Source organism: Leptopilina heterotoma, unplaced genomic scaffold (genome assembly GCF_015476425.1).
Source record: "Leptopilina heterotoma isolate Lh14 unplaced genomic scaffold, ASM1547642v1 Lhet_32, whole genome shotgun sequence".
Taxonomy (NCBI): Eukaryota; Metazoa; Arthropoda; class Insecta; order Hymenoptera; family Figitidae; genus Leptopilina; species Leptopilina heterotoma.
Genome location: NW_025111017.1, coordinates 370,489 through 387,047, shown reverse-complemented (window position 1 = coordinate 387,047; position 16,559 = coordinate 370,489). Strand labels below are relative to the sequence as shown.

General features: G+C 23.3%; 1 protein-coding gene across 3 annotated transcripts in view; it reads left to right on the top strand.

The window, feature by feature from the left end:
- The first annotated feature begins 6,511 nt into the window (after nt 1-6,511).
- LOC122504803 (MLX-interacting protein) overlaps nt 6,512-16,559 on the top strand; it is a 98,415-nt gene continuing 88,367 nt past the window's right edge. For 2 of the 3 annotated variants that reach the window (XM_043616057.1, XM_043616055.1), the window contains exons 1-2: nt 6,512-6,818; nt 14,194-14,549. In XM_043616057.1, the coding sequence (XP_043471992.1) occupies nt 14,200-14,549 (350 nt within the window). In that variant the 5' untranslated portion in view covers nt 6,512-6,818; nt 14,194-14,199. Of the gene's footprint in view, nt 6,939-14,193; nt 14,550-16,559 lie in introns of all 3 variants that reach the window. The other variant, XM_043616056.1, reaches the window with a different exon arrangement.

Here is a 16,559-nt window from a genome sequence, read left to right as displayed (position 1 = left end):
AACTTCAGACTCCATTTTTGAGCCGACATTTTAATTTTTAATTTTCTCTATAGTCCTATCTTCTAGGTTATATACCCTGTTTAAAAAATTTGATAGAAATGGAAAGAAAAAAATTTCTTTTCATTTCAATCGTGTTTCTGAATCCAAAATTTTCAACAATTACAATCAGTTTCTATCACATACTTTTAATAGAAAGTCTATCCAAATCAATACTTTGTCTATCCGAAAATTGTCCCATGTTGTCCCACTGATTTCAAAGAAAGTCCTATCAAATTCTATCAAAATTGATTATTAAAAATTGTTTCCAATCCAATAAGATTTTTTGATTTAAATTCTATCAAATCCTATATCGAAAAATGACAGAAAGTTCTTTCCTATTGTATCCAAGGTGGTCACAATTGAAAACATACGTTTTAAAAAAAATATTTCTGGAAAAAATAATAAAAGATTCTCATGACCATTAATAACATTATATTCTTAGCACACTCCAAACATACAAACATTTTAATTAAACTGGAAGAATTAAATTAAAACTTGTATCCTATGGAAATAGAACCCCGCACCTATGACCCAGTGGGCACAAAGACAAAAAACGTTTTTTAAACGTCTGTAGAACGTTTAATGTCTGACAATTTACGTTCAAAGAACATCCGAATGTTCTGAAACATTTTTGGAACAGTCGGACGTTCTTAAAACATAAATTGGCAGACATTAAACGTTCTACAGACGTTTAAAGAACGTTTTTCGTCTTTGTGCCCACTGGGGACCTATCTATCTAAACGCTTAACGACCGCGGCTATCGAATCGACGTGAGAAATATTTTTCGACCTGTCTATATAAACTGCAACTTTGGAAAACGTAAGTTTATGTAAAATATTATAATTTTTGTAAGTACCTATGAAAATACAAGCAGAAATTAAAATATTTATACAGATTTGCAATATATGTGACGCGACACGAGAAAAGGGACCTATCGCCGCAAAAGAGAATTTTACAGGGAGAGCGTTTAAAGCGCCGCCATGCGCAGAAAACCCGTGTATTTACGCGTACATGCTTAAAATTCGGGCTTTATATTATTAACACTATTTAAGTTTTTCAACTTTTGATTTTTTCACGTGAAAGAGCAAAGAATAATCTGTTGAATAGCACCATAATCTCAAAATCGATTTTTTTAACGATAGGTCCCTTTTCTCGTGTCGCGTCACATATGCTATTATGTTAAAAATATTAATTAAATATTTAATAAAGGCCGTAGCAGTATAAGCATGTAAAAAGTGCCCCCTCTTGGATTGGGTCCATATTTAGGGAATAATTTTGACCTATTATGAGACTTATTTTCACCAAGTATTAACTCGAAAAAAATTTTTGTTTTTGAGTTATACAATTTTTTTGAAAAATTCAAAAATTTTTTTCTTCTCCAAAATGGTTGAACCGATTTTCATGAAAAATTTTTTTTTTGTACAATACAATATGAACAGTTAATAAAAAAAAATTTTCGACCAAATTCTAACAAAAAAAGTCAGTAAAAAGTCAGTAAAAAAAAATTTTTTTTTAATTTTTTTTTATTGAAATTTTTTTTTGCACCACCACTATTTTTTTCTATAAAATAATAGTCATTTCAAGAGTAACATATATTTTTTGCAAGATGATTGAAAGGGTACTTCATACTTTAAAAAATAAAAAACCGATTTTTGGCCCCTAAATAGTACAGTTTCCTATATAAACGAGGGGCCAACATTTTTTAAAATTAAATTAAAAATTAATTAATACTTAAATTAAATTTCTAAAAAAGTTAATAATATATGCCTGTTTATTGTAAATATTGATTTTTTAGTATGTACAAGGTTTATTAAAAAAGTAAATGGACGTACACTACCGTCGGGAATTACCGGTACGGCTGCACGCGCACGGCCCAAAAACATGTCAATCACTGAGAAAACGGTTTATTTGATTCAAAAAAATTTTGTTTAAATCAAACTTAAAATATCTTTGCTATACAGTCAAACATATTTCAGTTTAATTCGAACATATTTTTTGGTTCATTTATAGAAATAATATATTCAATTCGAACAAAATTTATGGTTGATTTTAAATTGTTTCTAATCAACATTTAAGTTCGGATCAAACATAACATTTTTAAACATATTCTTTGTTTAAACCAAAACAGAAAATATATTTGAATTAAACACAATTATTCAAACAAATATTATTTTTGAATCAAAGCAGTAGATATTTTCTATATATATTGGGATCTCACGAACCGATTAAGATTTTTAAACTCTTTTGGTCTTAAGTTAAAGATAAAACTTAAACCTATGTAAATTTCAAATTTTTTCTACAATTATTAAAAAATATGCCAAAGTTGAAAAAACTTCAAAAAAAAATTCTTTTTTGTAAATTTTTTTGAAAAGTTGACTAAAAAATCAATATTTACAATAAACAGGCATATATTATTAACTTTTTTAGAAATTCAATTTAAGTATTAATTAATTTTTAATTTAATTTTAAAAAAATGTTGACCCCTTATTTATATAGGAAAAAAAAATCGGTTTTTTATTTTTTAAAGTATGAAGTACCCTTTAAATCATCTTGCAAAAAATATACGTTACTCTTGAAATGACTATTATTTTATAGAAAAAAAATGGCGGTGGTGCAAAAAAAAATTCCAATAAAAAAAAAATGTTTTTTAAAAAAAAATTTAAAAAAAATTTTTTTTTTTGACTTTTTACTGACTTTTTTTGTTAGAATTTGGTCGAAAATTTTTTTTTATTAACTGTTCATATTGTATTGTACAAAAAAAAATTTTTTCATGAAAATCGGTTCAACCATTTTGGAGGGAAAAAAAATTTTTGAATTTTTTTGAATTTTTCAAAAAAAATTGTATAACTCAAAAACAAAAATTTTTTTCGAGTTAAAACTTGGTGAAAATAAGTCTCATAATAGGTCAAAATTATTCCCTAAATATGGACCCAATCCAAGAGGGGGCACTTTTTACATGCTTATACTGCTATGGCCTTTTTGCTCAAATGTCATTTGACCGCTTTGTAATTTTTTGCAAATATTTGCAAAAAATAACATTAAGCGAAATAAAAAACAGAAAATTCGTAAAAATTAAAATTCGCTAAATGACTAGGACAGACCAGCTCAACTGTGTTAAAAGAATTTCGTTGATTTTCTAAAATGTTAAAACTTTTATGAAAATCTGTAGTTCACAACAAAACAATAAAACACTTTTAACCGTTTTTTTGAAATTTTAAATTTTTGTTATTTTTTTTGCATTAACAAAATATTACAAAATTTAAAAAAAAATTAATAACTCAAAAGCCGTTTACAATAAATTAATGAAACTTACACTATTTACACAAAATTGTTCACTCTATTAAAAGAAAATATTTGCATGATTGTAAATTTAAAAATTCCATATTTTTAATAACAATTTTATAAACAATTTAAATTATTTATGTTTTCTACCGCTCCTGTTTCAATGAAACTCATAGGAAGTATACTCAGTAGTCTCTTCTTGAAACCCAAAAAAAAATTTTTGTATTTTCAATTTGGAATGTACATAACGAATTTTTTATTAAAATCGCGCGTCCACTCCACAATAGGAAAAATTTGATTGTCGTGGAAAATTTAGTCTAGAAGTTACAAATATTATTTGTTTTTAATAATTTTTTTTTAAATGAAAGTTTATAAAATTGTGCACCCATCAGATTAAATCTGATATCTTAACTTTAAAAAATATTAATGCTACGCATTTGTTAACTAATATTTTGGAATTTTTTTTCTCTTTTGTTCATATATATTGTTAAGTAAAAAAAATTAGTTAACAGTTTTCGAAATTCTACCGCCACAAATCGGTGCGCAATTTTACAAACTTTCATTTAAAAAAAAATTATTAAAAACAAATAATATTTGTAACCTCTAAACTGAATTTTCTACAACAATCAACTTTTTCCCACTGTGGAGTTGGCACGCGTTTTTAATAAAAAAATTCGTTATGTACATTTTCCAAATTGAAAATACCAAAATTTTTTTTTGGGTTTCAAGAAGAGACTATTGAGTATACTTCCTATGAGTTTCATTGCAACAGGAGCGGTAGAAAACATAAATAATTCAAATTGTTAATAAAATTGTTATTAAAAATATGGAATTTTTAAATTTACAATCATGCAAATATTTTATTTTAAAAGAGTGAACAATTTTGTGTAAATAGTGTAAGTTTCATTATTTTAGTGTAAACGGCTTTTGAGTTATTAATTTTTTTTAAATTTTGTAATATTTTGTTAATGCAAAAAAAAATAACAAAAATTTAAAATTTCAAAAAAACGGTTAAAATTGTTTTATTGTTTTGTTGTGAACGTTGTGAACTACAGATTTTCATAAAAGTTTTAACATTTTAGAAAATCAACGAAATTTTTTTAACACAGTTGAGCTGGTCTGACCCTACTATTGACAAAATTACAAATAGCAACAGTAACAAATTCATAAAAATATCAATTCCAGAAATTCAAATTCGCAAAAATAAAATTTTAAAACAACAATTAGCAGAAAATAACAAAAAATAACAATTAGCAAAAGTATCTAACAATTTGTAAAACTGTCAATTGCGAAGAATGTAAGTTTGCAAAAATAACAAATTTGCAAAATAACAGTTAACTAAAATATATATTTGTAAAAATGTAAATTTGCAATAATAATTCTTTGCAAAAATAACAATTGGCGAAAATGACAATTTTATGAATTCTAATTCGCGATTAATCAAACTCTTTAATTTTAAACTTAAAATTCCAAATAGAATGCATCCCCGATTCAAAATTAAACCAAGATGACATTAATCCTTCACTGTGCTATATAAATTTGGAGTTGGAAATTCCAAACTCAAGCTTGTTCATTTTTAATTTGACATGACAAGTGAAATTCCATGTGGAAGGAGTTTAATAGGTATTTCATCAAGACTCATAGATAGAAAGTTATAAGACGTTTCAGATAATAGGATTTGATAGAAAATGTATCCAAATCATTGATAGAGAAATGTTGGATTTTCATGTTGAAAGAATTTGATAGGTATTCAATCAAAACTCATGGATAGAAAACTGTAAGATATCTAGGGTCATAGGATTTGATAGAATTTGTATCCAAATCTTTGATAGAGTATTTTCATGTTGAAAGAATTTGATAGGTATTCAATCAAAACTCATGGATAGAAATTATAAGATTTTTCGACTCATAGAATTTGATAGAATTTGTATCCAAACCTTTTGATAGAGAAATAATGGATTTTCATGTGGAAAGAATTTGATAGATATTCAATCAAAACTCATGGATAGAAAACTATAAGAATTTTCGACTCATAGAATTTGAATCCAAATCTTGGATAGAGAAATATTAGATTTTCATATTTGGAAAAAATTTGATAGATATTCAATCAAAACTCATGGATAGAAAACTATAAGAATTTTCGACTCATAGAATTTGATAGAATTTGTATCCAAATCTTGGATAGAGAAATATTAGATTTTCATTTGGAAAGAATTTGATAGGTATTCAATCAAAACTCATGGATAGAAAATTATAAGATTTTTCGACTCATAGAATTTGATATAATTCGTATCCAAACTCTTGATAGTAAAATATTGAATTTTAGTATATTATTAACTTTCATAGATAATACATCAAAACTTATGATAGGAATGGATTTAATTTTCTACTTTGGATAGAAGTGGATTGGATTTTCAATATTTGATTAAATTGGATTCGATTTTTAAGGAGTGAAGGAAGAAAATTCTATCAAATCCTATCCATTTTAATAATTTTTTTAAACAGGGTATCTATGTCACGTTATTTGTAACATTTGGAATTATTTTTCTGCTATTTCATAGTATAAAAAATTGAAAATTAAACAAAAATTTGAAAAAAATCTGACTTTTTTTATAAAAAACGTTAATAACTTTTTTGTTTATTAATTTTTTGATTTTTTTACAACGCCATTGGATAGAACGCATATGAAAACATAAGAAATGATGAGATTGATGAATTTTTCTATTGATCTTTAAGTACCGAAATAAGTCCTCAAACTTCATGCCAAAAATTTGTACATTTGGGCGTTAAAGGGTTAAGCAAATTTGTCAACTCTGACTTCGAATTCGGATTCAGCAATTCAAAAAACCTTTTTTTTGTGTGTCTGTGTTAATAATTATTATTATAGGTAGTTAATAATACTCAGACAATAACTGAGAAATTTCAACTAAAAAGTGCGTCTATAGAAACATTTTGAAATTAAGATACTTCTTTTTGTAGTATTATTTTTCACCTTTATGAAAATCGAAATAAGATGCATTTTACGGCAGGAAAATGTGATATTTTCTTGCAATAAATATGGAACAAAAAAAGTAGAAAAATTTCCTACTCTGCCTTTTACCTCTCGAGTTTTGTAGTTTCAGGCAACAACGAGAGATGGGGCCAGAATGTTCATATACGTTAATAATTCTACTTGTATCCGATCAGCTGTTACCACGTTGAGAAAGAAATAGTCGTAATAAGCTGCAGGCGGCGACTGATTGAAAACAATAAGTGAGTTAGACGCTTTTTAAGGCAAATGGCCGTTCTGTCAGTATGAGCAGTATGAGCAAGCGTGTGTCGTGTAATAAGGTTAAAGGGCCTCTTCCAGGCACCGCTTCTCGCGGCCCTGCTTGACGGCAAAGTGTTTAGTGTTCGTGTTGCATTCATTTCGAAATCACACAGTGAACGTGGAAAAAAGTGAAGATTAATCTGCCTCGTCAAGTGTATGTTATTGTCATCGAGAGCAGTGTGAAGAGGTGAGTGTCCTTTTTGTTTTTGTGTCCAGTGTCAGAGTTTAACACTCAAAGTGCGTGCTACACTTTTCTTATTCGTCAGCAGTCCACAAATTCTTACAACTTTGTTATTGTCCACAAGAGGCAAGCATATGGTTATAAGGTGACTGGATCATTCTCGACTTTGCCCTGCTTATGATAACTATTCTTTTAGCCAACTAATTATTACAAAACACACAGTCAATTAGATTGTATGAGGATATTTATTATATTAATATTTTTACATAATAATAAAGTGTCAATAAATATTAAATCCATTTAATGCAAAAAGTGTACTTTTTAGTGAATTTGACATAAAAAATGTCGCCATTTGTTGCAAAAATATAATAATAATGTTGAAAATTGTTAATCGAGTGGGCGTTTCAGACACCTAGCAAATATGGGTAATAAAGAAGGAACGTCTATTTAAAGAAACAAGGACAGTCAATCCAACTGTCTTTTGCCCTATTATAAACTGATTTTCTTTTCTCTGCATGAAAAAACTGGTGTCCTATTTGAATACTTGAAGGGATCATTTGAACGATTTCAACATACTTGTAAACACGTGTAACTATATATACATAAGTGACACTAGAGCGTAACCTATCAGCGGAATGTTTTTAAAACCACGACACTCCCACAAATTACATTGCTACGTCACGGCACTCTAGCAAGTATAAGATAACTTCTTCCATATTACATTTACTCTATTTCAGTAATTATTCAAATTTTCCCTTTACACTTATTTTATTCAACATTTATAATTTTATACAGGGCTCGGATTGTGCGACTTTTTCAACTTTTTTCGACTTTTCTAAGGAAATGTGACTTTTTTCGAGATTTTTTTTAGTAAAATGCGAATAATCGACTTTTTTCAAATTTTTTAATTACTTTTCGACTTAAATTGTAAATGGCACAAAATCATTCTTCTCTTTAGGGAAAAAAACAACATATTATCTCGTTTCTTAATATTTTTGTAGGAAATTCTCAATTTTCATAAGGAAACAATTTGCATCATTTCTATTTCTTAATTACAATTGCTTTAATAAAATTTAAAGTTTTTTAAAAATTAATGAAAAAAAAAATGTTTATAAATTCTATTTGTCAATTAGAAAGTGAAACTTCTAAAATTTTTAGAAAATTGAAGGAAAAAGTTTTAGTCAAAAAAATGATCTGTTACATTTATTTACAAATTTCTTTCAAATTTTTCGAAAACATCAATAACTTCTTTTTTAAATAGATATTTAATTATTATTTTTCCACAGGAAATAAAATTCTTCAAAAGATTCAAATTCAAACCTTTTTGAAATTAAACAACTTATAAAAAATTGTTATAAAACATGAAGAAATCGATCACTCCGAGTCTTCGACATTATTTTATATTATAAGACTTTATAAAAAAAAATTTTAATTATTTTTTATGAAAATAATTGAATTATTGAGAAGAAATTTATAAAACATTAGTAAGTAATTGAATTTTGCAGAATAATTTTGATATTTACAAAGATAATTGAAATTTTGAGGAGAATTTTAAAAAAATTTCGAAAATAATTGAATTTCTGCGAAGAATTTTCTTACTTTTGAAGATAATTGAATTTTGCAAAGAATTTTATCAGAACTTTTGAAAATAATTAAATTTCCAGGATGAATTTTATTATTTATGAAAATAAATAAAATTTTGACGAGGAATTTAAAAAAAAATTGAAAATATTTTGACAAGAATTTTATTATTTTTTTTACAAATAAGTAAATTTCAGAAAAGAATTTTATTATTTATAAAAAATAATTGAAAATCTTGAACAGATTTTTTAAAAACATTTAAAAGTAATTGAATTTTGCAGAAGAATTTTCTTACTTTTGAAGATAATTGAATTTTGTAAAGAATTTTATCGAGAAAATTTGAATTTGAAAAAAAAATTTGAATTTGAATTTCTGCGAAGAATTTTATTACTTATGAAAATAATTGAATTTTAGAGAAGAATTTTATTATTTATAAAGATAATTGAAATTTTGACAAGAATTTTATTAAATTTTTGTTTAAATAATTGAATTTAGGAGAAGAATTTTATTATTTATAAAAGTAATTGAAATTGTGAGGAGAATTTAAAATAATTTTTTGAAAATAATTGAATTTCAGCGAAGAATTTTCGTACTTTTGAAGATGATTAAATTTTGTATTAGAATTTTATCAGAACTTTTAAAAATAATTAAATTTCCATAATGAATTTTATTATTTATAAAATTTTGACGAGAATTTAAAAAAAAATTTTGAATATAATTGAATTTCTGCGAAGAATTTTATTACCTATGAAAATAATTGAATTTTAGAGAAGAATTTTATTATTTATAAAGATAATTGAAATTTTGACAAGAATTTTATTGAATTTTTGTTTAAATAATTGAATTTAGGAGAAGAATTTTATTATTTATAAAAATATTTTACATTTTAAAGAGAATTTAAAAAAAAATGTTAAAAATACCTCATTAAAATTTTGCTTTGAATTTTATTAAATATTATTAAATTTTATTCCGGATTGTTTGATATTATTAAAGTATGTGTTGTCGAGAAATGAGAATCGGTCATCTTAAAATATTTCATTTTCATAATATTATTAAAATAAAGTATGAAATATTTCTTTCTACAATTGTGAAAAATTAAAAAAAGAAAAAACATAAAGAAAAAACCTCAAACTAATACTGCATTTTATATTTTTTATTATTTTAGAATATCATTTCTTTGAAGGCACTTGATGTCATTAAAATATAAATTGTTCTTATTAATAGTTAAAATACACAATAAAAAGATTCAACACACAAAACAATTTATTTCAATTAAATTTTTTTGTTCCATCCACAGGCATTGCACTCATCTATACTAAAATCTACTATTTACTAATTTTTTTACCATTTGCTATTATTTGGATACTTTTTTTTATTTTCATAAAATATTCAAAATTCACAACTTATTTATTATATTTCGAAAAAAATAATTATTTAAAACAATGTTAAAAAGTTCTTAGGAAGAATTCAATTATTTACAAAAATATTAGAATTTTTCACAGGAATTCAATTATTTTCAAATATTTTAATAAAGTTTTTCGTAATAATTTAATTATTTTCATGAATAATAAAATTCTTTTCAGGAATTTAATTATTTTTGAAAATTTTTTTTTAAATTCTTTGTAACTATTCAATTATTTTCATAAATAATAAAATTTATTGCAAGATTTCAATTATTTTGAATGCAATTTTAAAGGAATTGTTCAAAAAATGTAATTATTCTTAAAAATTTAATTTTAATTCCTTGAAAAAAATCAATTATTTAAAAAAAATGTTTTTCAAATTCTTCAGAAGAAATCAATATTTACAAAAATATTAGAAATTTTTGCAGAAATTCAATTATTTCCAAATATTTTAATAAAATTTTTCGAAAGACATTAAATTATTTTAAATACAATTTTAATTAATTTCTTTTTAAATAATTCAATTATTCTTCTAGATTTTAATAAAATTCTTGAGAAGAATTCAATTATATTTACATAAATAATTCTTCGAAAAAATTCAATTATTTCAATAAGTTCTAATAAAATCGTTCGCAAAAATTTAATTATTTTCAATTTAATTATTTTCATAAATAATAAAATGCTCTTATGAATTTAATTATTTAAAAAAAATGTAATAAAATGCCACACAGACATTCAATTATTCTTAAGAATTTTAATAGAATTCTTTGTAAAATTTATATATTTTTAAAAACTTTTCGCAATTCAATGATTTTCAATGCCTACTATTTTTATGAAGTTTCCAAACAGAATTCAATTCTTTTCATAAATAATAAAAGTTTCTCAGGAATTCAATTATTGAAATTAGAATTTGCATAAAATTAGTCAAAACAAATCAATTATTTAAAAATTTTTTTCACAAGAATTAAATTATTTTTTTAAATATTTAAATTCTTTCATAAAAAATAAAATTCGTTGCAGGAATTCAATTTATTATCAGGATAAGAAAGAAGTAAATATTTTTGATGAAAATTAGGAAAAAGGCAGGAAAATAAAATAAATAAATAAAAATTATCGAGTGCGAAGTCTACACTAATTTAAATTTGTTATCAGTTGAAATAAAAACATTATTTTTAAAGTCTAATTAAATAAAAAGTTTTCCAAAAAAATTGAATAATTTAAAAAAGATGTTTATAAAATTCTACGCAAACATTCAATTTTTATAAATAAAAAAGTTTTCACAGAAATTCAATTATTATCAAGGTGGTCACAGGTCAGGTAAATCAGGGAATTTAGGGAAAAGTCAGGGATTTTTATTAAAGTACTGGAAAAAATATTGAATTTTGGAGAAGTTACAAATGGATTGTAGAAATTCAATTCTTTTCAAAAGTAATAAAATTCTTTGCAAAAATTCAATTATGTTCAAAAATTTGCAAAAAATTCTCGTCCGAATTCAATTATCTTTAAAAATAATTAAATTCTTCTCCGAATTTCAATTATTTTCAAAAATTTTAATTAAATTCTTTGCGTTTCCATTATTTTCAAAAAAATTTGCTCAATTCAATGATTTTTCAATATCTACTATTTTAATAAAATTTTTCAAAAAAATTTAATTATTAAAAAAAAAATTTTTTTATAAAATTCTAAGCAAACAAATTATTTTCATAAATAATAAAAATTTCACAGGAATTCAACTATTTACAAATTTTTTTATAAATTTCTTCGCAATAATTCAGTTATTTTCATAAATAACAACATTTTTTTAAACAAAAATTCAATTATTTCCATGAATAATAAAACTCATCATAGAATTTCAATTATTTTTATAAACTTCTTTGTGATTATTGAATTTAGAGAAACATTTGTTTAATCAGTAAATTATTTATTTTTAGATACAAGTTTAAATGAATTCCGCGAAAAATGTAACTATTCTTAAAAAGTTTAATAAAATTCAATTGTTTTCAATATAATTTTAATAAAATTTGTTGAAAGAATTCAATTATTTTCATAAATAATATACAATTTTGAAAGAAATTCAATTATTTAAAACACACTTTTCATGAAATTTTTTGAAAAAAGTCATTCCTTTAAAAAAGACGTTTTAAAAATTCTTCTCAAGAATGCAATATTATTTTAAAAACTTTATTAAAGTTCTGTGTCAAAAATTCAATTATTTTCATAAATAATAAAACTCATCGCAGGATTTCAATTATTTGTAATATAATTTTAAATTAATTCCGCTAAAAACGCAATTATTCTTAAAAATTTGAAGAAATTCTTTGAAAAAATTCAACTATTTAAAAAAATTTGATATAATTTGTTTCTTAGATTGTAATAATTATTTTAAATTCATTTTTAATTACATTTCTTGAAAGAAATTAATTATTTTCAAAAATGTTGATAAAGTTCTTTATAAGAATTCAAATATAAGAAATATTCAATTATTCAATAAATTATTTATTTTTGTTTTTAAATAATTTCATTCTAGTAAAACTTTCTAATAAGAATTGATTTAGAATTAAGTAAAATAAAATGATTGAAGTTTTAAACAATTTTATTTATAAATTTCAATAAAAAAAATTATTGAATTTTGAAAGAATTACTTTTGTAATTTTTAGAAATAGTCAAATTTCAAAAATTGCGTTAAGCTACTTTTTTTAAAATTAATTGTCAATTATTTTCATAAATACTAAAATTCTTCACAAGAAATCAATTATTTTCAAAAATTTCCATAAAATTAAAAATAATTCAATTTTTTCAGAAATTTTAATAAAATGAAATGCAAGAATTTAATTATTTCAGATTCAAAATTGTAAAAAACTTACAAAATTTCGAACAAGATTAATTATTTGAAAAATTTTTATTAAAATTTTTTTAAATTAGTTAAATTTTTGAATACATATAATTATATATATTTAATTGAAAAATTTTCAAATTTTAAAAAATGTATAAAAATCGCAAACCACTTCTCGAACAAAGCAACTTTCTATACTAAATTTTATTAAATTAAAAAATATTTTTTTTAAAAATACCTGTTAAATGTTTTACCTTTTCATGATTTTCTTTAGTTATTAAAGTTATACAAACATTTTACTTACAGAAAACTCATTTTTAAAAATATTTAATGCTTTCTCCTCTGATTCAAAATAAATATTTTAAGGTTATTAACAAAAGTGAAAATTTTAAAAAACAAATTCCCCTCTATGCATACATTTTAACCTTTCTAATCGCATTGTAAAATTTAATTTATTTCTCAAAATCTCCTGAATTGTCCATTGTAATCTATGCAGTGAATAAAGCTAGAAATTTTAAGCTTTATTTTGACATAAGTTTAAAAAAAATCGGAGATAACGTGTTTTGAGATAAGTAAAAGGTTATCTTTCAAACTTAATTTTTTATATAATTTATATTATATTTTTAAAAATTCTTTTTACTATTGTAAAGTTCAGAAATTTTTCTTTTCAAACCACTCATTGTAAATAAAGTTGGGTTCTATTAAATAGGAGTTGTTATTTAAAAATTGCCTTATATTGCAATTGTTTACAAGGGGGGTCGTTGTGAAATAGAATGCCTCTAATATTTATATTTAATTAATACCTGCAGATACAATTATAAACATTGAATTGAATCTGGCGCATGGATGTTGAGTCCATTTATGGCTAAAATTTATTTTAAAATATTTTTTATTTAATTGAATATTTCACATTTTATTCATTAGTACTCCGTACATAATTATATTGGGTCAATTCTGATGGTTAGAGGCTTAAAATTTCATCTTAAAGTAATGATGTCTAAATTATTAGTGGGTCATTTAAGAAATTCAATGTGGCAGTCTAAATATGATTCATGGGGTAACAAAAAAAAGGATAATATATCTAATAAATACGTAATTTATGAAGCTCAAAATGATTAAATTGTTATTAAATTAGGCACTAAGAGTGTTATAGGGGTTTATAGAATAAATGTATCAAGCCAATTTTAAGAAACTCAAAATTGCGTAACTGTAACTGGAAAAGTTTTCTACAATAGTTTCGACGCTAAGTTAGAAATAAAATTCGATTTGACTTTTGTTTTGATCAGGGTAAACGAAAATAATGTAAACACTGAAAAAACCTGGTCTCAAAGTTGCAACAAAAATGAGACTGGGTTTTTTGTGTGAAGTAGACTTCTTTCAATACCAAATGAGCTGCGGAATTGCCAATTCGATCCGGCCCCTCAATTTTATAATTTTAAAAATATTTTTGAAAACAATTTGTCGCTAAAGATTTGATAAGTGAAATGTAATAAAAATGATCCAGTCACTGAGATTAACATGTCTGTTTGTAAATGGAAAAATAAATGCATTTTAAAACATGTAGGAGACAATGCAAGCTGAATTGATGTATCGGAAGGCCTCAGTGATACCCTCGCATCAGGAGGTGGCCACAACTCAGACTGGCATTCACAGAATGAAGCGAGCAAGTAAGGATTCGAGAGAAACCATACATTCAGGTCATTTTATGGTGTCAGACTTCGAGGCCGAGGCTCAGGATGATGAAGATGAACTCGCCGTACCTGTACCAGAAGAGGAAGTTGCACGACTAGCAATTATCGCTCCTGTTGGCTTCTCCTTGGATAAGTTTGTCTCCAATTCTCCTTCAGATGCCAATTCACAACAACTCAGCATTGAAACTTCACTCAATAAACTCTTCCAGTGTATGTCACTTGCTTACAGGTGAGGCTTTCATATATTTAATACATGGGGGATTGCACACAATACTTTGTCCAACAACTGAAGAACAAATTTTATTCATTTTTAATACTAATTATAACATTTTTATCCACTTATTATTACAACTTAACATATTAATATAATTAATTTTTCTAAATTTTAATTCTTACTAATAAATTATTCGTTTAGGACGAATATTCAAATTTCGAAATACCATTCGAATTATTCTTTATCCTAATATTTAAATATTAGAATTATCATTTGACATCATTTTTAATACGTCGAAAAATTCTTTGACACATATTTTGTTATTCCGAATGACTGTCATAATTATTAATCCTCCGAATTGACATTTGACATAATTTTCTTACCTTCGAAATATTATGTTACATAAATTTCATTTTTCTAAATTATATTTGCCAGAAATTTCATGTTTAAGAAATTTCCATTTATCATAATTTTTATTTATTCCAATTATCAAGTGATATAAAACGCTTTTACTCGAAACCTCATGTGACATAACTTTCAAATCTTCGAAATGTCATATTTCAGAAATTTTAATTTATAGAAATTTTATTTGTCATAATTTTCATTTATTCGAATAACCATTTACAGGGTTGCCACGCAACCTGGAAAACCTGAAAATGTCAGGGAATTTTTATAAACCTTGAAAAAACCTGGAAAAGTCAGGGAATTTTGATTGGAATCCTAGAAAATTATTGTTTTCTAAAGTTATTGTGCTTATTCTTGAAATCTAATTTTTCTTTAATTCAATTTTAAAAGAGTTGCCTTTGCAATTTTTCTTCGCAATAATTCAATTATTTTCATAAATAATCAAAAAATTTATAGATTTACAATTATTTTCATAAATAATAAAACTCATCGCAAAATTTCAATTATTTTTAATACAATTTTAATGGAATTTTTCGAAAAATGTATAATAATTATTCTTAAAAATTTTATTCAAATTCATCAAAGAAATTCAATTATTTTCAAAAGTAATAAAATTCTTCGCAGAAATTCAATTATGGTCAAAAGTTTAAAAAAATTTATCGTCAAAATTTCAATTATCTTTACAAATATTAAAATTTTTCTCCAAAATTCAATTATTTTCAAAAATTTTAATGAAATTCTTTTTAACAAATTCATTTTTTTTAAATTCTCCTTCAGTCAATGATTTTTAATAACTATTATTTTAATAAAATTTTCCAAAAGAAATGAATTAATATTTTAAACATTTTTTATAAATTTCTTCGCAATAAATCTATTATTTTCAAAAATATTCAATTTATGTTTACAGAGATTCAATTATTTTTATAAATATGTAATACGATTTTTTACAGGGATTCAATTATTATTTTCATAGATAATAAAACTCATTGCAAAATTTCAATTATTTTTTATACAATTTTAATCGAATTCTTCGAAAAATGTAATTATATTTAAAATTTTATTAAAATTCGTCAAAAGAATTCAATTATTTAAAAATTTGTTAATAAAATTCTTTATGAGAATTGAATTTTGAGAAACATTCAATTATTCAATAAATTATTTATTTTTGTATTAAAAATAATTAGGTATTTAAAAAAGAAATATTATTAAAAAATTCGTCTCAAGAATTCAATTATTTTCAAAAGTTATAAAATTCTTAGCAGAAATTTAATTATAATCAAAAGTTTAAAAAAAGTTATAGTCAAAATTTCAATTATTTTTATAATTATATTAAATATTTTTCTAAAATTCAATTATTTTTAAAAATTTTAATAAAATTCTTGGCAATATTTCAATTATTTAAAAAAATTTTAATAAAATTTTTGCCAAAATTTCAATTATTTTCAAAAACTTTTCTCAATTCAATGAAATTTTTTACAAAGATTAAATTATTTTTAATACATTTTTAATCTAATTTCTCGAAAAATGAAATTATTCTTAAAAGTTTTATTGAAATTCGTAAAAAGAATTTTAATTACCTATTTAAAAATTTGTTGATAAAATTCTTTAAATGAGAGTTGA